Source organism: Myxocyprinus asiaticus, chromosome 17, assembly GCF_019703515.2.
Source record: "Myxocyprinus asiaticus isolate MX2 ecotype Aquarium Trade chromosome 17, UBuf_Myxa_2, whole genome shotgun sequence".
NCBI classification, from domain to species: Eukaryota; Metazoa; Chordata; class Actinopteri; order Cypriniformes; family Catostomidae; genus Myxocyprinus; species Myxocyprinus asiaticus.
In genome coordinates this window covers 29,508,601-29,531,988 of record NC_059360.1, presented here as the reverse complement: position 1 = coordinate 29,531,988, position 23,388 = coordinate 29,508,601, and the positions used below count along the sequence as shown (strand labels likewise).

The 23,388-nt window shown below is 37.9% G+C and overlaps 1 protein-coding gene across 3 annotated transcripts in view; it reads left to right on the top strand.

Moving 5' to 3' along the window:
• LOC127455277 (wings apart-like protein homolog) overlaps window positions 1-21,937 on the top strand; it is a 36,414-nt gene extending 14,477 nt beyond the window's left edge. For all 3 annotated transcript variants that reach the window (XM_051723018.1, XM_051723019.1, XM_051723017.1), the window contains exons 11-20: window positions 2,026-2,137; window positions 12,643-12,740; window positions 12,844-12,920; window positions 14,016-14,176; window positions 14,638-14,753; window positions 14,840-15,085; window positions 15,740-15,938; window positions 17,868-17,956; window positions 18,498-18,593; window positions 19,246-21,937. In XM_051723018.1, coding sequence (XP_051578978.1) covers window positions 2,026-2,137; window positions 12,643-12,740; window positions 12,844-12,920; window positions 14,016-14,176; window positions 14,638-14,753; window positions 14,840-15,085; window positions 15,740-15,938; window positions 17,868-17,956; window positions 18,498-18,593; window positions 19,246-19,311 — 1,260 coding nt within the window. In that variant the 3' untranslated portion in view covers window positions 19,312-21,937. The remainder of the gene's footprint in view (window positions 1-2,025; window positions 2,138-12,642; window positions 12,741-12,843; window positions 12,921-14,015; window positions 14,177-14,637; window positions 14,754-14,839; window positions 15,086-15,739; window positions 15,939-17,867; window positions 17,957-18,497; window positions 18,594-19,245) is intronic.
• The last annotated feature ends 1,451 nt before the right edge of the window (window positions 21,938-23,388 follow it).

Here is a 23,388-nt window from a genome sequence, read left to right as displayed (position 1 = left end):
AAGATGTATCTTTCTGATGCTCAGCCTCCTCTACTCCATTAGAAGCTGTATATGGTCCTTCTCTAAATTACATGTTTAATCTGCCTTTCAATATGGACCTTTTACAGTTTCCTTTACAACTAGGAAGAGATAAGTTACTTTTCTGTAATATTGAGGTCACGAACATCTATAATGTATAATCAGACACATGAACTTCAGTTAAATCAACATAATTTCATTCAGTACCAAGTTGTTGAAGGTAGATGGGCCCTCTACATTGGAATGCACAGCCATTGCCTTTTAGGGGACAAGACAACAAACAAGTTTTATTGCCACACCAAATAAGAAAAGGACATAATGGTCACATAACTCTGTGGGCGTCCCATCATTCTCCACCTTTTTTACAGCAGATCTTCGTCTTAAGTGTCTATAATCATGTGTGTCCTACTGATAAACATTACATTCAATCTATGAAAAATGATGACAACAGTGGGAGATCCTACAATTGAAAAAGGGTCCATTAAAATACAGTGACACCATCAGCAACTGTGGGAAATTAAAGGTGATATGATTCTAAGTTTTTAGAAATGGCAAATCTTAAACTGGGTACATCAAATGGTATTAAAAATAAAGGAAATACATTCAGTTCACATGACAAAATAAAATAAAAGGAGCATGCACAGAACATGGTAAATACCAGTAAAATGAATCTTAAAATAAAATATATAGTTAACCTATAGTCTGTTATATAACGGTCGACATTAATGTAGGCGAGAGAGGTCTAATATTAATGTTGAATTAATCTTTTACATGTACGATAAAACTTTATAGTTTTATTAATATAAAATTCATGCAATGATTCAGTGTATTTTCTGTCAAACAAACTCTTCAGTCCTAAAACGATGAAGCTCCTATCGCTATTAAAAGTGAAGATGAAGTAATGCTCGTTTGCAGTCATTAAAACTTCATATTCTGCATCACTGAAATGTGCAGTGCCTTTCTTCTTGGTGTCTGTTTCCATGGCGACTCGAGAATTCTGCGATCTGCTGAGAATGCCTTTCTGAGTTCACCGTGAACACGCACTAACTCTGAGTTTCAAACTCACGATTGAGTAAACTAACCCCGCGCAGGTGTTCTGGAACTCACATACTGCAAGCAAGCAAGTTTTGGGTTAATCAAATGAGAGTTCAGGGTTTATGTCATGGTAAGTTAACCTTGCTTTCTGGAATACCCCTCTGGACAACTGTGAATGACCTTCTACTCACCTGTCAATCAATATTACATACGGCTTTAAAAGAAAACAACCATCCGATTTGAAAAATTGGAGAAGCCCATACAAAGTCATGCACAAGACTTCACAGAGCTTCTTTAGTATGCCTAATATCAACATGCAGTGACAGATCATGTGATGCATGCACATCTGAACATCTATAATAACTGAGAATTCCACTCAAAGTGTCACGTTTGTATTTAGATTTAAAATTCAATTATATTTAGGGACACAGTTTGTTTGTTTTTTGTTCATTTAAGTTTTGCACTTTTATCAACATGCAAACACAAACAAAGTGAGTGATGTATGTAGTCATGAAATCAGAGACCCTCTTCTCAAAATCCGATTGCGAGAGATGCAATTGAGACTGTTGTTAATACCAGGTGTAAACTGATCTGTCTCGGTTGACAACTTGTGAACAGATCACCGGAGACGGATGTTAATACCAGGTATAAACAAGGCCTTTGCTACTTGATAGTTTTCCCTTCGAATAGTTTTTTCTTTATTCCTTAAAAAGGTGACAAAATTGGCTCTAAAAGTATAAAAATGAAAGGTTGTGGGAGCATGTCTTCTCTCACCCCCTGCCTCTCAGAAAGAAGTTTAATTGTCAGCTGTCTCAAATGTGAAGTGCTGCTTCGGCAGGAGAGGTGTTTTCAAATTAAAATGAATATTTGAAGAGACATTTTGGCCCTTGACTCCTTTTTATTGCTTGAATGCACTTTTTCACTTTCATTTTTTTCTCTCTCTCTCTCTCTCTCTCTCTCTCTCTCTCTCAGACGGGCCATTTAGCAATGGAGACGCTTCTGTCTCTGACGTCAAAGCGAGCAGGAGACTGGTTTAAAGAAGAGCTGCGTCTACTGGGGGGACTTGACCACATCGTAGATAAAGGTACTCTACCTGTGTGTGCACATATTAGTAGTTGACCTGAAATACTTTTGGAAACAGCCTTATCCTGCTTCGTGACATGCAATACTCCATCTAAAACTATTTTAAACAGCATTTTGCTAATTCTTTTATAATTATTATTTTTTATCTTTTTTGGGATTTTCTCCCCTTTTTCTCCCCAATTTGGAATGCCCAATTCCCAATGCGCTCTAAGTCCTTGTGGTGGCGTAGTGACTCGCCTCAGTCCGGGTGGCGGAGGACAAATCTTAGTTGCCTCCGTGTCTGAGACTGTCAATCCGCACATCTTATCACGTGGCTTGTTGCGGCGTTACCGTGGAGACATAGCGCATGTGGAGGCTTCACGCTATTCTCTGTGGCATCCATGCACAACTCTCCACGCTCCCCACTGAGAGCGAACCACATTATAGCGACCACGAGGAGGTTACCTCATGTGACTCTACCCTCCCTAGCAACCGGGCAAATTTGGTTGCTTGGGAGACCTGGCTGGAGTCACTCAGCACACCCTGGATTCGAACTCACGACTCCAGGGGTTGTTGTCAGCGTCCGCTGCACATTCATATTTAGGGCTGCACTTAACGATTATTTTGATATCAATTAATCTCCAATTATTTCTTTGATTAATCAGTTAGTAGGATAACATTTTATGTCCTGTATTTTATTAAAATGTATTTATTAAAAAACAAAAATGATTGTATAATATATGTTGTGTTTTAAAATAGGATTAAAAAATTAATTTAGTTTCAATATAATATATACACTGATAAGCCAAAACATTATAACCACCTGCCTAATATGCTGCTGGTCCTCTGCGTGCCACCAAAACAGCACCGACCCGCTGAGACATGGACTCTACAAGACCCCTGAAGGTGTCCTGTGGTATCTGGCACCAAGACATTAGCAGCACATCCTTCAAGTCCTGTATGTTGCAAGGTGGAGCCTTGGATCAGACTTGTTGGTCTAGCACAGAGGTGCCCAAACTTGTTCCTAAGAAGGGCCAAAAATCCAACTTGACTGAGAGCCATGGGCCGAGAGTAAACATTGCATTATAACAAACTCAGGGCCTGAAATTCTTTTTTGAAAATGGGGGGGGGAATTCCCCCCTTATACGGCTCATATGGGGGGCATTTTTTACCTTTACAAAGGTAATTTTTTTCGAACCTTGTGACGCTGTCATCCTTTTATGTCAAATACTTTAATTTAAACAATTATTTCAATTTTAAAATTGCATGTTTCAATAATTAGAAAATTGCATGATCTCCACATTGCATAATGTGCATTGTTACAGAAATGAACCTTTTTTTCACATTCACATATTTCCAAATGTTTTGGCTATTACATTATGCAAAAATAAACATTTAACAATGAACATCAGAGATATTATTCATACACGAAAAGTGGTTAATGCTCTGTCAAATTATTATTGCATCATTAATAACGTTTTATTTAACATCATTAGCTTCCGCCAGTGACTCAGACAACGGACAGCATGAAACAAATAATGTTTAGCAAAAATTCAAATGAAGATCACAATGGATATATTTGGACCTATATCAGATTGCAAGGGGATTTGTTTGCCCAGAGCTTCCGTTAATTTCTGACCCTGGATGGAATTACAGATGGAGATGAGAGACGTAACAGGTGTTTAAGTGTCTCTCTTCACCATGCAGTTGGTACATTACACAAAGCATTTTTGCTATTTCTGCCTTTCTTGCAAACGTGCTGCATTATGAGTAATGAGGGAGTGCCACAATACACGCTTGCAATGTTAACAGCTTTGTTGATTATAAACAGGGACAATATAGTTTTATCATGTCGCTCACTTACGGAGACGCGGTTTAACGGCATTTGCATGTTGAAATAACAGGTTTAGAAAGGTTTATACATCTATAACTTTGTTCCTGTTTATAATCATCTTAAGTTCAGTAACTATGTGACAAAGCGCTTCCTCACTGCGTACGCTTACACTAAATTCAACAAGTGCTCAAACGTACTGCTGACAGCTGCACGAGAGAGAAAGTGAGAGACAGCAGATTTACTCACGCAGCTTCTGTAATTAAAAATTGATACAAAAACAAGTTTATTGATTTGATTTGTTCATCTGTATCTATTGGTTTACTAATTCGCAGCTGCACTGTAAAGTGAATAAAAGTGTGCGGGAATATATTCCGCATTCTTAACGTGGAATTTGCAAGAAAGATTAAAATGATTTCATTATGCAAAAAAAAAAGTTTGGGCATCTCTGGTCTAGCACATCCCACAGATGCTCAATCTGATTTAAATCTGAGGAATTTGGGAGCCAGGGCAACATCTTGAACGCTTCATTATGTTCCTCAAACCACTCCCGAATAGTGTGTGCATTGTGGCAGGGCGCTTTATCCTGCTGAAAGAGGCCACTGCCATCAGGGAATACCATCACCATAAAGGGGTGTACCTGGTCTGCTATGATGTTTAGGTAGGTGACACGTGCCAAATTGATGTCCAAATTATTGACCAGACCCAGGGTTTCCCAGCAGAACATTGCCCAGAGCATCACACACCCTCCACCGGCTTGTTGTCTTCCCACAGTGCATCCTGGTGCCATCACTTCCCCAGGTAAATGGCGCACACATACAGGTACATCTCAATAAATTAGAATGTCATGGAAAAGTTCATTTATTTCAGTAATTCAACTCAAATTGTGAAACTCGTGTATTAAATAAATTCAATGCACACAGACTGAAGTAGTTTAAGTCTTTGGTTCTTTTAATTGTGATGATTTTGGCTCACATTTAACAAAAACCCACCAATTCACTATCTCAACAAATTAGAATATGGTGACATGCCAATCAGCTAATCAACTCAAAACACCTGCAAAGGTTTCCTGAGCCTTCAAAATGGTCTCTCAGTTTGGTTCACTAGGCTACACAATCATGGGGAAGACTGCTGATCTGACAGTTGTCCAGAAGACAATCATTGACACCCTTCACAAGGAGGGTAAGCCACAAACATTCATTGCCAAAGAAGCTGGCTGTTCACAGAGTGCTGTATCCAAGCATGTTAACAGAAAGTTGACTGGAAGGAAAAAGTGTGGAAGAAAAAGATGCACAACCAACCGAGAGAACTGCAGCCTTACGATTGTCAAGCAAAATCGATTCAAGAATTTGGGTGAACTTCACAAGGAATGGACTGAGGCTGGGGTCAAGGCATCAAGAGCCACCACACACAGACATGTCAAGGAATTTGGCTACAGTTGTCGTATTCCTCTTGTTAAGCCACTCCTGAACCACAGACAACGTCAGAGGCGTCTTACCTGGGCTAAGGAGAAGAAGAACTGGACTGTTGCCCAGCGTTCCAAAGTCCTCTTTTCAGATGAGAGCAAGTTTTGTATTTCATTTGGAAACCAAGGTCCTAGAGTCTGGAGGAAGGGTGGAGAAGCTCATAGCCCAAGTTGCTTGAAGTCCAGTGTTAAGTTTCCACAGTCTGTGATGATTTGGGGTGCAATGTCATCTGCTGGTGTTGGTCCATTGTGTTTTTTGAAAACCAAAGTCACTGCACCCGTTTACCAAGAAATTTTGGAGCACTTCATGCTTCCTTCTGCTGACCAGCTTTTTAAAGATGCTGATTTCATTTTCCAGCAGGATTTGGCACCTGCCCACACTGCCAAAAGCACCAAAAGTTGGTTAAATGACCATGGTGTTGGTGTGCTTGACTGGCCAGCAAACTCACCAGACATGAACCCCATAGAGAATCAATGGGGTATTGTCAAGAGGAAAATGAGAAACAAGAGACCAAAAAATGCAGATGAGCTGAAGGCCACTGTCAAAGAAACCTGGGCTTTCATACCACCTCGGCAGTGCCACAAACTGATCACCTCCATGCCACGCTGAATTGAGGCAGTAATTAAAGCAAAAGGAGCCCCTACCAAGTATTGAGCACATACACAGTAAATGAACATACTTTCCAGAAGGCCAACAATTCACTAAAAATGTTTTTTTTATTGGTCTTATGATATATTCTAATTTTTTGAGATAGTGAATTGGTGGGTTTTTGTTAAATGTGAGCCAAAATCATCACAATTAAAAGAACCAAAGACTTAAACTACTTCAGTCTGTGTGCACTGAATTTATTTAATACATGAGTTTCACAATTTGAGTTAAATTACTGAAATAAATGAACTTTTCCATGACATTCTAATTTATTGAGATGCACCTGTACATGGCCGTCCATGTGATGTAAAAGAAAACAGGACTCATCGGACCAGACGACCTTATTCCACTGCTCTAAGGTCCAATTCCGACGCTTGCTTGCCCATTGTAGGCTCTTTCTACGGTAGACAGGGGTCATCATGGGCACTCTGACTGGTCTGGTCTACGAAGCCCCATACACAGCAGGGTTCGTGCACTGTGTGTTGCTACACACTCCTCCTGTAACCATCATTAAAATATTCTGTGACTTGTGCCACTGTAGACCTTCTGTTGGTTTGGACCAGACGGGATAACCTTATTTGCCCTCGCGAATCGATGAGCTTTGGGCACCCAACACCCTGTTGCCGGTTTGTGGTTTTCCCTCCTCGGACCACTGTGGGTAGGTACTCACCACTGCTGACCCGGAGCACCCCACAAGCCTTGCCGTTTCAGAGATGCTCTGACCCAGTTGTCTGGCCATAACAATTTGGCGCTTGTCAAAGTTGCTCAGGTCTTTACTCCTGCCCATTTCTACTGCATTCAACACATTGACTATGGGAATTGTTCACTTACCGTCTAATCTAACCAGACCTTGACATGTGCTCTTGTTATGAGATGATCAACGTTATTCACTTCACCTGTGAGTGGTCATAATATTTTGGCTCATCTGTGTATATGTAGTGTTTACATTGGATATATAGGTTATTTTTGATCATCTAAACATCTTGAAGCTTTTGAAATCAACTTTTTTTTTTCTTCAAGGTGCTGTGGGAAATCAAACTAAATTTATTTATAACATTATGACTGTACCCATGAGTAGACTACTTGACTGAGTTGGAACTGTGCTTCTTTTGAAAAATGTGTTTCCTACACAATGAAGATATTGTTTTCTTTTCCTCCAGCTATTAGTTATTTAGGTCATCTTTAGGAATATCTGATGTCAAACCAGGCCAGTTTGTTTCCTAATATCAAACATTCATTAAAACAGAACATACAATATATTACACAAGGAAAATTTTAAACACAATTTATTCATAATTCTTGAAGGTCCAGACTATACTGTAAAGGCCTTCATGTTTAACATAATACTTCCATTTTTTTTTTAACAGTGCTTATATAATAATATATAATAAATAGACACAGGTAAGACCATGTATGGCTCCTCACTACTGTAGTTTGGTCAATGTAGCTAGTATTATTATTAGTAGTATAATTATACTATTTGTTATGAATAATTATAGCCTAAACACATTTAGAAACGTTACCACAGTTGTAATAAAAGTCTAATAGATTCCTCCTGAGATATTATTTAATATGAAACTATTCAATAACATTTCTGGTATAGTTTACCGTGATACAGTGCATCCGGAAAGTATTCACAGCGCTCCACTTTTTCCACATTTTGTTATGTTACAGCCTTATTCCAAAATGGATTAAATTCATTATTTTCCTCAAAATTCTACAAACAATACCCCATAATGACAATGTGAAAGAAGTTTGTTTGAAATCTTTGCAAATTTATTAAAACAACAACAACAACAAAAAAAAAATCACATGTACATAAGTATTCACAGCCTTTGCTCAATACTTTGTTGAAGCACCTTTGGCCCAATTACAGCCTCAAGTCTTTTTGATTATGATGCTACAAGCTTGGCACACCTATTTTTGGGCAGTTTCTCCCATTCTTCTTTGTAGGACCTCTCAAGCTCCATCAGGTTGGAATGGTCAGCGTCAGTGCACAGCCATTTTCAGATCTCCCCAGAGATTTTCAATCGGGTTCAAGTCTGGGCTCTGGCTGGGCCACTCAAGGACATTCACAGAGTTGTCCCGTAGCCACTCCTTTGTTATCTTGGCTGTGTGCTTAGGGTCGTTGTCCTGTTGGAAGATGAACCTTCGCCCCAGTCTGAGGTCCAGAGAGCTCTGGAGCAGGTTTTCATCAAGGATGTCTCTTTACATTGCTGCATTCATCTTTCCCTCGATCCTGACTAGTCTCCCAGTCCCTGCCGCTGAAAAACATCCCCACAGCATGATGCTGCCACCACCATACTTCACTGTAGGGATGGTATTGGCCAGGTGATGAGTGGTGCCTGGTTTCCTCCAGACATGACGCTTGCCATTCAGGCCAAAGAGTTCAATCTTTGTTTCATCAGACCAGAGAATTTTGTTTCTCATGGTCTGAGAGTCCTTCAATGCTGAAGAAATTGTTCTGTACCCTTCCCCAGATCTGTGCCTCGATACAATCCTGTCTCGGAGGTCTGCAGACAATTCCTTGGACTTCATGGCTTGGTTTGTGCTCTGACATGCACTCTTAACTGTGGGACCTTATATAGACAGGTGTGTGCCTTTCCAAATCATGTCCAATCAACTGAATTTACCACTGGTGGACTCTAATCAATTTGTAGAAACATCTCAAGGATGATCAGTGGACACAGGATGCACCTGAGCTCAATTTTGAGTGTCATGGCAAAGGCTGTGAATACTTATGTACATGTGATTTTTTTTTTTTTTAATAAATTTGCAAAGATTTCAAACAAACTTCTTTCACGTTGTCATTATGGGGTATTGGTTTTAGAATTTTGAGGAGAATAATGAATTTAATCCATTTTGGAATAAGGCTGTAACATAACAAAATGTAGAAAAAGTGAAGCGCTATGAATACTTTCCAGATGCACTGTAAATTTTAATAGCCCAAGTGTGGTAATGTGTAGTTTAAAAAGATTTACAGTTTATGTTGGTGCATGCAACAGTGTTGTTTCTTTTCCTGTCAGTGCTGTCTAGCCATTTGAGGGGATTGACTGCCTCCATAGCGCTTTAAAGTATAAAACAAGTTTTTAACTTGTCTCCACCATTTTTCAAGTTAATCTCATCATGCAAGCGCATTTTTCACAGCTGTAAAGGGACATCACTAACGGAACTTCTCATTGCACGCAGCACATATCCAACTAATCGTTTATTATGAAAATAAATTATATCTGTGTCGCCCTGATGAAGGCCTGTTTGGGCCGAATCGCGTTGGTGCTTTTTTAAGATGTAGCCTCTATAAAAAAGGCTTTTTAATATTGAAATTCCATGTGAGTGCCTGGATGTGGATTTATGTTTCCACCATTTGTATTCTTCATGTAATCATTTATTGCATTTACATTTATGCATTTGGCAGAGGCTTTTATCCAAAGCGACTTACAGTGCACTTATTGCAGGGACAATCTGGAGCAACCTGGAGTTAAGTGCCTTGCTCATGGACCCAATGGTGGTGGCTGTGGGGATCAAACCGGCAACCTTCTGCTTACCAGTTCTGTGCTTTAGCCCACTATGCCACCACCACTCCAGCACCATTAATCATTAATAGGGCTGAAACAATTAGTCGACGTTATCGACAACGTCGACAAAAAAAGTTGTCTGCAAAAAATTTTGTCAAATAGTCGTTTGATCTCATTTAATGTAACATTAGATCACATTAAGCTCTAATGATGACGCTTAATGCAGCTAGATTATAACGTGATGGCTCGTGACTTATTGAATCATAATATACAGTTGTGCTCAAAAGTTTGCATACCCTGGCAGAAATTGACATTTTGGCATTGATTTTGAAAATATGACTGATCATGCAAAAACACTGTCTTTTATTTAAGGGTAGTGATCATATGAAGCCATTTATTATCATATAGTTGTTTGGCTCCTTTTTAAATCATAATGATAACAGAAATCACCCAAATGGCCCTGATCAAAAGTTTACATACCCTTGAATGTTTTGCCTTGTTACAGACACACAAGGTGACACACACAGGTTTAAATGGCAATTAAATTAAGTTAATTTCCCACACCTGTGGCTTTTTAAATTGCAATTAGTGTCTGTGAATAAATAGTCAATGAGTTTGTTAGCTCTCACGTGGATGCACTGAGCAGGCTAGATACTGAGCCATGGGGAGCAGAAAAGAACTGTCAAAAGACCTGCGTAACAAGGTAAAGGAACTTAATAAAGATGGAAAAGGATATAAAAAGATACCCAAAGCCTTGAAAATGCCAGTCAGTACTGTTCAATCACTTATTAAGAAGTGGAAAATTCGGGGATCTCTTGATACCAAGCCAAGGTCAGGTAGACCAAGAAAGGTTTCAGCCACAACTGCCAGAAGAATTGTTCAGGATACAAAGAAAAACCCACAGGTAACCTCAGGAGAAATACAGGCTGCTCTGGAAAAAGATGGTGTGGTTGTTTCAAGGAGCACAATATGACAATACTTGAACAAAAATGAGCTGCATGGTCGAGTTGCCAGAAAGAAGCCTTTACTGCGCCAATGCCGCAAAAAAGCCCGGTTACAGTATGCCCGAAAACACCTTGACACGCCTTTGGAGTGACGAGACCAAAATAGCACTTTATGGTCACAACCATAAGCGCTATGTTTGGAGAGGGGTCAACAAGGCCTATAGTGAAAAGAGCATGGTGGTGCCTCACTGATGTTTTGGGGGTGTGTGAGCTCTAAAGGCACGGGGAATCTTGTGAAAATTGATGGCAAGATGAATGCAGCATGTTATCAGAAACTACTGGCAGACAATTTGCATTCTTTTGCACGAAAGCTGCGCATGAGACGCACTTGGACATTACAGCACGACAATGACCCTAAGCACAAGGCCAAGTTGACCCTCCAGTGGTTACAGCAGAAAAAGGTGAAGGTTCTGGAGTGGCCATCACAGTCTCCTGACCTTAATATCATCGAGCCACTCTGGGGAGATCTCAAACGTGCGATTCGTGCAAGACGACCAAAGACTTTGCATGACCTAGAGGCATTTTGCCAAGACGAATGGGAAGCTATACCACCTGCAAAAATATGGGGCCTCATAGACAACTATTACAAAAGACTGCACGCTGTCATTGATGCTAAAGGGGCCAATACACAGTATTATGAACTAAGGGTATGCAGACTTTTGAACAGGGGTCATTTCATTTTTTTCTTTGTTGCCATGTTTTGTTTTATGATTGTGCCATTCTTTTATAACCTACAGTTGAATATGAATCCCATAAGAAATAAAAGAAATGTGTTTTGCCTGCTCACTCATGTTTTCTTTAAAAATGGTACATATATTACCAATTCTACAAGGGTATGCAAACTTTTGAGCACAACTGTATGTCACTGTGCATTTCTTATTGTGAAGAATATTGGCAATACGCAGCTTTATTAATAATTAATTAAAAAAAATTTTTTTGTGAGTTAAAGATGGATTGAAGTGAACAGAAAGGTGAGAGAGGGCAGTCTTCGCCCCATTATACACTACAACAAAATACATTTTTGATTAGTTTTTTTTTGGCTTGTTTTCCTGTATATATATCTAAAACTACTTTAAAACAACGTACTTTTTTTTTAGTAGCTATACTGCAGAAGAAAAAAAAATTATCTGAGAATATTGAATATAATATTAAAAATACAAATATTTTAAAATATCTAAAAATCCTTTAAAAAAAAAAAAAAAGATGCATTCACCTGAGAAGCAGCATATAAGATATGTAGACTTGCTTTTAGAGAATAAATCTTGAATATAAGTATATTTTGTCTTTACTGCACTCACAGAAGTATAAGTGAAAAACACACTTATATACAAAATACACTTATATTTAAGATACATTCTCTTAAAGCAAGTCTAGATATATTATATGATGCTTCTAAAGTAAATGTATCTTGTTTTAAGGATTTTTAGACAATATGATTTTTTGCAGTGAATTTCTTTACCGATTTAAACAAAGTATTTTTTCCCTTTAATTCAGTGAATGTAATTTAGAAGTATTTTTAAAAGACTCTTTATTGTTAGTAAACACATTTAGTACAACCTTTTACAAGCTGAATAATCAGTTAAGAGCTAATGATTTATGGTTGCAATAATAGCTGAATAGTCGATTAATAGTTCTAATAATTGCTAGATTAATCGATTATCAAAATAATCGTTAGTTGCAGCCCTAATTGATAATGAAATTAGTTGTTGATGATTTTCATTATCGATTATTATCGATTTTATCGATTAGTTGTTGCAGCATTATTTATATTTGAGAAAATATTTGTACTGTTAAAAAGGAATTTGTCACACTGTAGGACTATTTAAAATGAACTATTAAAGGCAAAAAAGGTGATTAAAAATTTAGAAAAAAAAAACTTTAAAGAAATGATGACCAGTTAAAGCAACTAAAATATGCACTTTCCTTTATACATTTATTAAAATCTTGATTTATAAAAAAAAGTCCATAAACATGTTATGCATGAACTACCCCATTTATATGTTTGTGATTTTGCATGTTTGCTAAAACACATAACCAGAAATCAATCTTTCTCTTTCCTTCAGTGAAAGAGTGTGTGGAGAATTTAAGTAAAGAGGAGGATAAGGAGAGTCTGGTGGCGTCCTTATGGGGAGCAGAGCGCTGTTTACGGGTTTTGGAGAGTGTGAGTGTACATCTTTTGAGTGTATATATATGAGAAATACATGATCATATCTGCATGCTATTTCTATGTTATATTTAATGTGTTATTTATCTTTTAAATCAAGGTTACGGTCCACAACCCTGAGAACCAAGCTTATCTGATCGCCTACAAAGAGTCCCAGCTCATTGTGTCTTCGGCAAGGTGATGTGTTTATATAGTTTTTAGGGCTGTGAATAGATTAAAATTTAACGAATTAATCACAGGGTTTTCGGTGATTAATCGCGATTAATAATGTTAAATGGTACATTAGAACAAACATTAAAATATAATCATAAATATATTTACTTTGTCTCAAATAACATGCAAGAAATTGGTTAGTTATCATTTATTTTAATTATTTAAATATGTACGTGTTAAATTGTTCAGTTTTTTGCAGATGGAGTAAATTAGACACGTTTTACAGGTATAAATCTTTGATACCAGCATATCGGTTGACATGCTGTAATTAAAAGTTGGTCAAAATCTTCTTGCGTTTTCCGGTAGACTTTTTTAATAATAGGATCAAATGGGCAGATTCAATTTATATCAAGCTTTATTGGCAAAATAAATTTGTGTACATTACCAATGCATTATTAGACATTATACATAAAGATATAAAATAATTTGAATGCTGAAGTTTAATTTGAGTTTAAAATCTTTTACAACTATTATTTTCTCTGGCTGCCATTCAGTCTTGCGCAAACACCTGGTCTCTCTCACACATATCCGCTTTTGACACTGGTTCAGATGACAGTGAGTGAGCGTTTTCGGGCCATCCGAAGAGATATGGTAGCTTGCCCGTATCTCTCCCACACCTGGCTCACCACTTGCGTGTGAAGTCTCCATTCTCCGTACATTAAATCTGCTCCTGTGTTTATTATGCCGGAACATGCACTGCACGTAATGAATAAGCATGCACTGCTCCACACAATCAGTTTCTGTGCTACGATGTGCAGTTGAGTCGAGCGTGTACCTCCTAGAAATTTATATATGTCAACATTAGCCACATGTAGTGGGGAAATAACATTAGTGAACTTTCAGAAAGTAAAAAAAAAATAAATAAATAAAAACAGATACTGCATTAATTGTGTTATTTTATTTTTTTACGCGTTAACAGTCAACTATTAATCACAGAAATGAACGCGTTAAATATACCAGCCCATATATTTTGTGCATTTGTATATTTCTGTAAGTTAGTTTTGCTTTGTGTTGAAAGGATGTGTGGCATCATTGTGTTCTGTGTGCTCATGTGTGTAGGGCTCTGCACTATTGTGAACAGATGATACAGCGTTACAGCCGAGAGGTCTCTTCATCTAGCTCTGTCCTTCTGCAGAGTAGTCATGGCAACGTGGGCAAGGCCGTGGAGGATTGTATGAGAGCTGTTATTGGAGTTCTTCTCAACCTTACACATGATGATGGTGAGACACTTGGATGCACTAAATTCAAACCACACTCCCCTCATGCTTACTTGAATGGAGGATCTGTATGAACATCTTTACAAATTAAATTAATTATATATTCTCAGAGTTTGCATTTTGGTAAAAATAAAGACAATATTTGTTGACTTGTATCTTTTCACACACACACTTGCTCTGAGTGGTGATCAACCTTGTTTTTTTCCCCAAAAATATTCATATGAAAAATGTAAACCAAAATATTAAATTAAAAAATTTAGTTGGGAACACAGTCAGCTTAAAAAAATAAATGTAAAACTGAAAAAATTGATTATTGGTGTTGGAATATGGATGCAGTATTTTGAGGTAAAATATTGCAATACTTTATAACCATTTTTTTCTTCTTTCACCTCTAGTATAAAGTAATATAAAGAGAATGAGAACGAACACTTACGCTAACACGCTTTCTCTCTCTGACCACTCAGAATGGGGCAGCACTAAAACAGGTGAGCAGGATGGACTCCTACTGACAGCTCTAGACTGTGTTCTGAAGGTTCCTCGTTATTTGCCTCAGGAGCAAAGATTTGACATCCGTGTGCTGGTGAGAGCTCAAAATATTCATCAGGACTTGTGCTGTGACATGCTCTCTGTTTTCCTGCATGTGTGATACTGTTTATTTCTGTACAGGGATTGGGACTGCTGATAAATCTGGTGGAGTACAGCGCCAGAAACAGACACTGTCTGGTGGAGATGGAGGTGGACGTAAGCTACCTGATGGAGACGCAGGGAGATGTGAAGAAGCAGAATGATGTGAAGATGGAAGGAGAGGAGGGGAAGAAGACAGAGGAACAAAAAGAGGATAAAACAGTGGGAGAGGACGAGAAGGAATCCACAACACAAAAGTCATTAAATGCTCTGGCAGCTCTAGTACAGGTGTGTTTCAGCTCCAAGCCAATCAGGTGACTATGCTGACAGTGTCAATTGAGGACGGACACCCCATGTATCAGCCTGCATCTTTCTAAAAAGACCATTAACTAGAAATAGAGGCTGGTCCTTCAGGGTTTCACACTATCCAGTTCAACACTTTCATAATGTACATCAAAGTGCAATTCTCTTCAATTTATGTTAAAGCATGGCACATGATGTACATGGCCAATTATGGTTTATTTTACTATTTTGGATAGTTATTTGCCACTTAAAGTCCCCATGAAATCAAAATCTGAGCGTTGTTGCTTTTAGTCTGGCTATTAGTTTAAAAGTCATATTTATGCTTGTGTACTTCATGAAATTGACAAACTTTCTAGCTTATTTAACATTTACATTTAATATTTGCAGGCTTTTTCTTCAAAGGCTTATACAAATTGATTTCCATTAAAATTCTCTGTAGCATAAGAATGTCCCTTCACCTAACACCAACTGCCATTGACTGGCAACAGCAAGTATCAAATAATGGTTCATGAAAATGGTTAAAAAAAGAAAAAGGGGACAAACCCTTGTGTCCTGCCCAATATATCCTGCCCAAATGTCCTGTTTCGTTAGGAAATATGTCTTGAATGCAATTATTTTTGTGTGTCTTTTTTGCATTAGCTCTTCCTGGAACGGGAGCGAGCTGCTGTTCTAGCTGAGGCACAGACTGATGACCTCATCAGTGAGACACCAAAGTCTCAGGCAGACCAGAGCGGAGAGTGGCAGGAAACTTCCGGAGAGATCCAGTGGGTCGCCTCGGAAACCAACGACACCAATGAAAAGAAAGAGGAGGAGGAAGAGGAGCTTGATCTTAATAAAGGTAGCAATGAATCACTCTTTCATGGTATAGTAATGGTATAGCATAAACAAAGTCACTTGTAGTGACTGCCTACATGTTTTCAAATGTTGCGATTTATTCATTTTTTTGTTCAGCCTAAACAAATTACTAGCTTAATGGCTAATTGACAGTAATGCTGCTTTCACTTGCTATCAGAATTATCGTAAATACAAGTTTCCCACTCAGAAGTCGCCCATGAACGACCCCTCAATTTGTAATTACGACTGGGATTAGAGTAGTAAACTTTCAACATGGTAGAGGAGAGTACGGTTTCTGTAATGAATTAATGCTTGCAGTTTTGGTCATATTCATTTATATATATCAGCAAACATTTGATGCATTTTGTAAATTTACGCCTTGAAAATAGCTTGTTTGTCCAAAATTCCATTATTGTCAGTAGGCTAACAGAGTAATATGTATTATACTGTCAAAATAAAAGTTCCTTAAATAATATGTATGAGTGAACCTGACGTCGTCCTTGTTTCCTGTTCTTTCCGACAACAAAGCACTTGAACACGACATACTCGTAATTACCTCTTCAGAATTAGGATAATTCCAATAGTGCTTGAAGGCTTTATAATTATTATATGAAGTGATTCATTGATTCAAGAACTTCCTTAACCTTCCTATTCTGTTCGGTCAAATATTTTTGACCAAAATAAATTTTTCTAATGTAATAAAAATGGTTTTGTTTATCTGAGCGAAACACTTTGTGACAAAGTGAGACTTTGTGACTTTTCCTTATCTAGCCATTTGCACACACAAACACACACAAATATGTGGACTTGATACGATGATTCTAAATGGTAAATAAAAAAACAAAAAGTGACACCTTTGTTGTCCATGGTCAAAATTGACCGACCATAGGAATTAATGTGAAAGACTTTTTTTTTAATTATTTGTCAAATATCACGTATAAATAAGCCACAATGCAGAAAACACACACAAACTCACACAGAAATGAACTGGTGACACTATAACACAGAAATTTTTTATTTTATTTTTTCTCCCCAATTTGGAATGCCCAATTCCCAATGCGCTCTAGGTCCTCGTGGTGGTGTAGTGAATCTCAGTTGCCTCCACATCTGAGACCGACAATCCGCGCATCTCATCACGTGGCTTGTTGGGCATGTTATTGCAGAGACATAGCATGTGTGGAGGCTTGCGCTATTCTGCAGCATCCACGCACAACTCACCACGCGCCCCACCGAGAGCGAACCACATTATAGCGACCATGAGGAGGTTACCCCATGTGATTCTACCCTCCCTAGCAACTGGAACAATTTGGTTGCTTAGGACACCTGGCTGGAGTCACTCAGCATGCCCTGGATTCGAACTGACGACTCCAGGGGTGGTAGTCAGAGTGAATACTCGCTGAGCTACCCAGGCCCCCACACAGAACAATTTTTAAAAATGTTTTCAAATAAAATCTATAGATTAGCCACAATGCAGAACACACACACATAAATGAGCGGGTAAGACCATAGCTCATTCACAATGCAACACATGCACACACACACACACACACACAGAAATAAATGGGTTAGATTAACACATGCAGAATGGAGAACACAACATACAAATGAACGCACACCCATACACACTTAACGCATGCACTCACGTGTGCACACACACCGAGAACAAAGAAAAAGTCTGAATCTTCTGTTTTATACACCAATTGAATATTCACTGTCCATTGCTGTTCATTTCTGTTTAATACTGATCATTTTCTTGATATTATTATTAATTTACTTTAAGTTATTCAATTTTGATGTTTGACAAATGATTGGTAAAATTTTTATTATTATTTTATGTCTTGATCAGAATAGGAGGATTAAAAGTGTATTTTTACTCTGTCATATTGTCATACAATTGCAAGCTTTTATGTTGATTTCCTTCTTTTTATGATAGCCTTGCAGCATGCTGGGAGACACATGGAGGACAGCATTGTGGCATCATACACAGCTCTTCTACTTGGGTGCTTATGTCAGGAGAGTCCGGTGAGCATCACGTACTGTCATTCGCCACCTGTTCCAGAGAGCTTTAAGTTTGTTTGTCTATTTGTTAATTCATTCAATAATTTGTAAATTGGGTACACATCAAATTCTTTGAATTACAAAAACATTTTCAAACATGCAGAGCTCAGTTAATGAAGGAAAGGTCAAATGTTGTTTCAAACCTGTTAATTAGATTTTGTTACAACATGGCTCAAAGACGCAACTTGAAGAGGTCAAAAGATAACCAGGGTGTAAAACAGTTATTTCTAGTACTACAGTTATGTCTAGGGCACAAAAAATAATGTGCAGATGGAGGTGTGTGTGTGTGTGTGTGTGTGAAAAAAGTCCCACAACAATTCATCAAAGGAAAGACAAGACAAGACAAAAGAAAATGAGAGACACTGATTGTCTTGTGGAAAGTCAAAGAGGTGTGAAAATTAAACATAGTTGTTTAAAAACAACACAGAATTTTTTTGTAAAACGCTCAATGAAAAAAAAAATCATGAAAGTTTTTGTTTTTATTATCCTCTCTTTTTTTTCTCAGATGAATGTGAAAACAGTGCGGGAAAACCTTCCTAAGGGTGATTTCTCTATCATGACTGAAATGCTGAAGAAATTCCTTAATTTCATGAACCTGACGGTAAGTGCAATCAGTAGCCGCATTTCCACTATCGGGCCAAATGAGGGCATGCCAGGGCCAGTTGCATTCACACTGTCACTTTTAGGGCTTCATCATGCCTCTTTGGGCGAGTGGCCAAGCACCTTTGGCCAGCTGATTACCCTTGCGCCAAAGAAGGCCAACTGAGGATTGAGGCGGGATCAATGTCACAGGCGGAGTTTTGCTGAGTGAGTTCTCGCTTTCCACCAAGCAGAGACCAAAATAAGTAAACAAACGGCAGCTTCAGTCTCCACCATGTTCAATTCGAGGGCTAGATGTTCTCCAGAGTTTGATACCTCAGCTTGAGCTTCCTTCTTGCTTGTGAAATTGGTGGGGTGTGTATTAAGGGTGGTTTTAGGGAAACGTTGCAGGGCTATTTGCCCGGTGATGGGAATGCAGATCGATTTTGGTGTTGCAGCTCGAGGTCTGAGGCTGTTGGCCTGGCTGACCAGTTGATAACCCCATCCCGATAGTGGAAACATGGCTAATGATATCAAAGAGAAGAATACATGCACTCCAGGGTATCTGGAAACCAATCAGATTTGACTAAATATGTGGTCATCAGGAGTTCTTTGATGTGGGCATTGACATTCATATATGCTATTTCTTTTTCTCTCTCCATTCCCATTATCAGTGTTCTGTTGGAACCACAGGACAGAAATCTATCTCACGGGTGATCGAATACTTGGAGCACTGTTAGCAGAGGTGTGATGGCCCCCCCCCTTCCGTGGGATAAATCTGGACCTGGCAATGTGCCTTAGGCCCTTTAGGAAAGGAAGCAGCAGCTTCGGTGGTAAATGTGGTTTGCGTCGCTACGATCACATCACCTGAGTGACTCTCTGGCACTGGAGAGACTTGCACCATTCTTTTAGTTTTTAAGTTGTGTTTTCAAATGCCGTCTCTGTCTATCTCTTTCTTGCACACACATAAACCTATGGCTCCATTAACACCTTGCATTCAAATATGTTTTTGGTGATCAGATTGCGGTCGGATTGCACTTGACCACATTCAATGACAGGTGTAAATGCACCCAAGACGCGTTGTGAACAGATCGTGATCAGATCACTGAAACCACATTCGGTGGTGGTCAGAAAAGAATACTGACCACATTCACAGATGTAAATGCAAATGCTTTTTTGTTATCCGGACACAACTACACAAGTTATTAATTATGTGATGAGTTTACACTACAGTCAGCCTTTGTTAAAGTGCTGTGTTGTGGGTTCTTGCGTTTTTCTGTTAATTCTGTTAAAGTGAAGAAAATACCAGACAACTGCTGTGTTGCAATCTTGTCACCTGAACAATTAACAAAATCCCATGAATTAATCCATTGGAATGCATTTGGGATATCCTGTCGCTCTCCTCAAATCCCTCTTGCTCTCGTCTCTCACCTGTTTTCTAATCAAATGTGACACTCACATGAAACCAGGCTTCACTCGCACAATTCAGATTAAGCATATGTAGCCAAGTGCCGAATGCTTACTTTGGCAACCCAAAATTTAGATTTGTTGGCCTCCAAAAAAATTTAAATGAAGGAAAAACCCTGACTGTTAACGTAATAGAAAGCATTTGAATTATTATTATTATGTTTTCAAAATTCGTTAAAAGTCTGAGAATTTTCCGTTACCACAGCCTCTGATATAATATGCAAGGTCATTTGCATGGGTAATTTTGATCGGATCTCTATCCGATCACAGTGGAGACTCATTTGACTGCAAGGTGTAAATAAAATCCAGCTAAAGATCATCCAGATACTGGATATGAGACACATGTTAATGCAAGGTGTTAATGGGGCCTATGTGTTTCCATAATGTTTTGTTTAAAAGCACTGATCCTAATTTAAAATTGGTTTATGCTCTGTTATGAAACAAAACGCATTCTAAACCATTTCACAGTTAAGTAACATATTGATTTCTCAGACACCACGATCTTATTTGTGCACATGTGTGGGAAAATATGTTGATGAGGTCATAAGATGCCTTCTGAACCAAAGATGAAACCCCTTTAGACAGCGAAACACATACTCAACTTGAAAGTGAAGTTCTCAGATGCATGTTGTATACAGTTAATTAGCATCATAGATTAGTCAATTCATCTGCTTGTTAAACCACAAGAAACCCACCTTTATTACAAATAGCCCAGACACAAGCGGTTTTAAAGCAAAGCACAAATACTAGATTTCTTGTTTAGGTATGTCCTGCAAAAGTGGGGAAAATACCATTTATTCCTTTATGGATTTCTAAGGACTTTGTTTTAAGTTAACATGTTTCAATCATTGTTTCTTTCTTTTGCAAATACAATGCAATTGAGCTACTGGGTTTGATTTCTTTTAAAGTGACACCATGATAACAGTAAACAGGGAGTTCTGATGATTTTACCTGGATATCTGTGGAGAATTTTAGATGTTTCTTTTTTTAATGGTTTTTCACTCCTGATCATCCACAGGCTCTTTTAGATATTTCAATTGTGAAGAATCGTTATCTTACTAGAGTAACCCATGATTTAAAAAAAAAAAATCAAATATAGCCATCAAATGCATGTATTTTTAACTTTTATTTAATTGTATTCTTGTTTTTGTTTTATTAGTTTAAATTAGTTTTGAAGTCTGCTGTGTAGTCCCCTTTTTATGAAATGTTACAAAAAAAAGACTGCACCTGAAATTTGTTTTAAAGTGTCCATCAAAAATTATTATCCTCTGTTAATTTAAACAACACTGATTTTAATATAATAGAATGAGATATTATTGTTTTATAATTTTATGATGGAATTTTTTCTTTACCATTAATGTGGTTTAGGAAAATTGTTTCTTGTGTTTCAAACATTTTAATTCCATCCTGTGTTTGTCTTCAGCTGAATGTGATCCTGCAGTATGGCTTGAAGCTGCTGGAAGGTTTTAAAAGCAAAACAAACAAAAAAAAACAGTGCATCCAATCTTTTTTAAGACTAAAGCTAAGCAAGTGTCCTCTATTCCTTTCAGATCTTTGCTGAAGCAGAGCCATATGGAGTAAAGCTTGTTATATTTTGTAAAACTAAAGCTAGTTTTAAGATAGTTAATTTACAGATCTGATTTATTTTTAATTTGTTTTCCTCTTAATTGTACATACCTCTGTAAATAGTTGCTATTTGATGTTAGACTGCTAGACTACTTTAACCAAACCTGATTTTTCTTTGTTTTATATTTTTTCCCCATTTTGGTTGCGTCGTTTTAGATAAAAGTACAAAAGTACAATTACAATAAATATATAAACATTTGTACCATTTTCCAGGATGTTGTCTTTGGTTACAATGTAAATAATTTTACCTTGAATAAATACTTGCTACTTTCAGTACTTGTTGACTGTGTTTTACAATTTTAGACTGTTTTTTTCAACATATAGTTGATATTTGTGTGGGTAAACGAACAGCCATTTTTAGAAAATCCACACCAATGTCATTACTATCTCATCGTACCATGCAGGGATTAAATGCAAAGCAACAGCGATAAAACAGTCTATAAGAAATTGAAAACCTTAATCCCTTGTCAGAGAAGGTCATTTAGCTATGAATTTAAAGCTGTGAAGCTATAGATGTATATTTTATTTTATGTGTTTAAGGTCTTTGCATAATGTTGTGCACTCTGATCCTGTTTACATGTCTGCGAGAACCTGACTTGGGGACCTATGTGTGTGTGTGTGTGTGTGTGTGTGTGTGTGTGTGTGTGTATATGTATGTATATATATATATATATATATATATATATATATATATATATATATATATTCACTGAAAACTTCATAAGGAACACTATGGTCCTAATAAATTGTCAAACGTGGCCTTCTGCTGTTGTAGCCCATCCATCTCAAGGTTTAACGTGTTGTACATTCTGGAATGCTATTCTGCTCACAACAATTGTGCAGAGTTACCGTAGCCTTTCTGTCAGCTCAAACCAGTCTGGCCATTCTCCGTTGACCTTCACCTGTGTTCCTAATAAAGTGCATTGTGTGTGTGTGTGTGTGTGTGTGTGTGTGTGTGTGTGTGTGTATACACACACACACATATATACACATTGTTGGGAGGGTTACTTTTGAAATGTATTTCACTACAGATTACAGAATACATGCTGTAAAATGTAATTTGTAACGCATTGTTAGATTACTCAAGGTCAGTAACGTATTCTACATCCTTTGGATTACTTCTTCAGCACTGGTAGATTTTTTTCACTTGTTTTGACTATAAAAACTCTGCCAGTACAGTAAGACAAAATACACGTTAAAAATACATTCTCTGAAAAACCTAAATATCTCATGCAGTGTTGTTTCTAAAACAAGATAAATCTAACTGATCTTGTTTTAAGGAGTTTTAGATATTTTTAGAGGAAAACAATAAAAAAAATTACCAAGAATAAGATTTTTGCCCTAATATCAAAGGTCTTACAAAAGAAAAAAAAAAAAAATGATGATTTAACGTGAACAAAAGTAACAATCAGTATACGGTGTGGCCACCAGCTGCATTAAGTACTGCAGTGCATCTCCTCCTCATGGACTGCACCAGATTTGCCAGTTCTTGCTGTGAGATGTTACACCACTCTTCCACCAAGGCACTTGCAAGTTCCTGGACATTTCTGGGGGGAATGGCCCTAGCCCTCACCCTTCGATCCAACAGGTCCCAGACGTGCTCATTGGGATTGAGATCCGGGCTCTTCGCTGGCCATGGCAGAACACTGACATTCCTGTCTTGCAGGAAATCACGCACAGAACGAGTAGTATGGCTGGTGGCATTGTCATGCTGGAGGGCCATG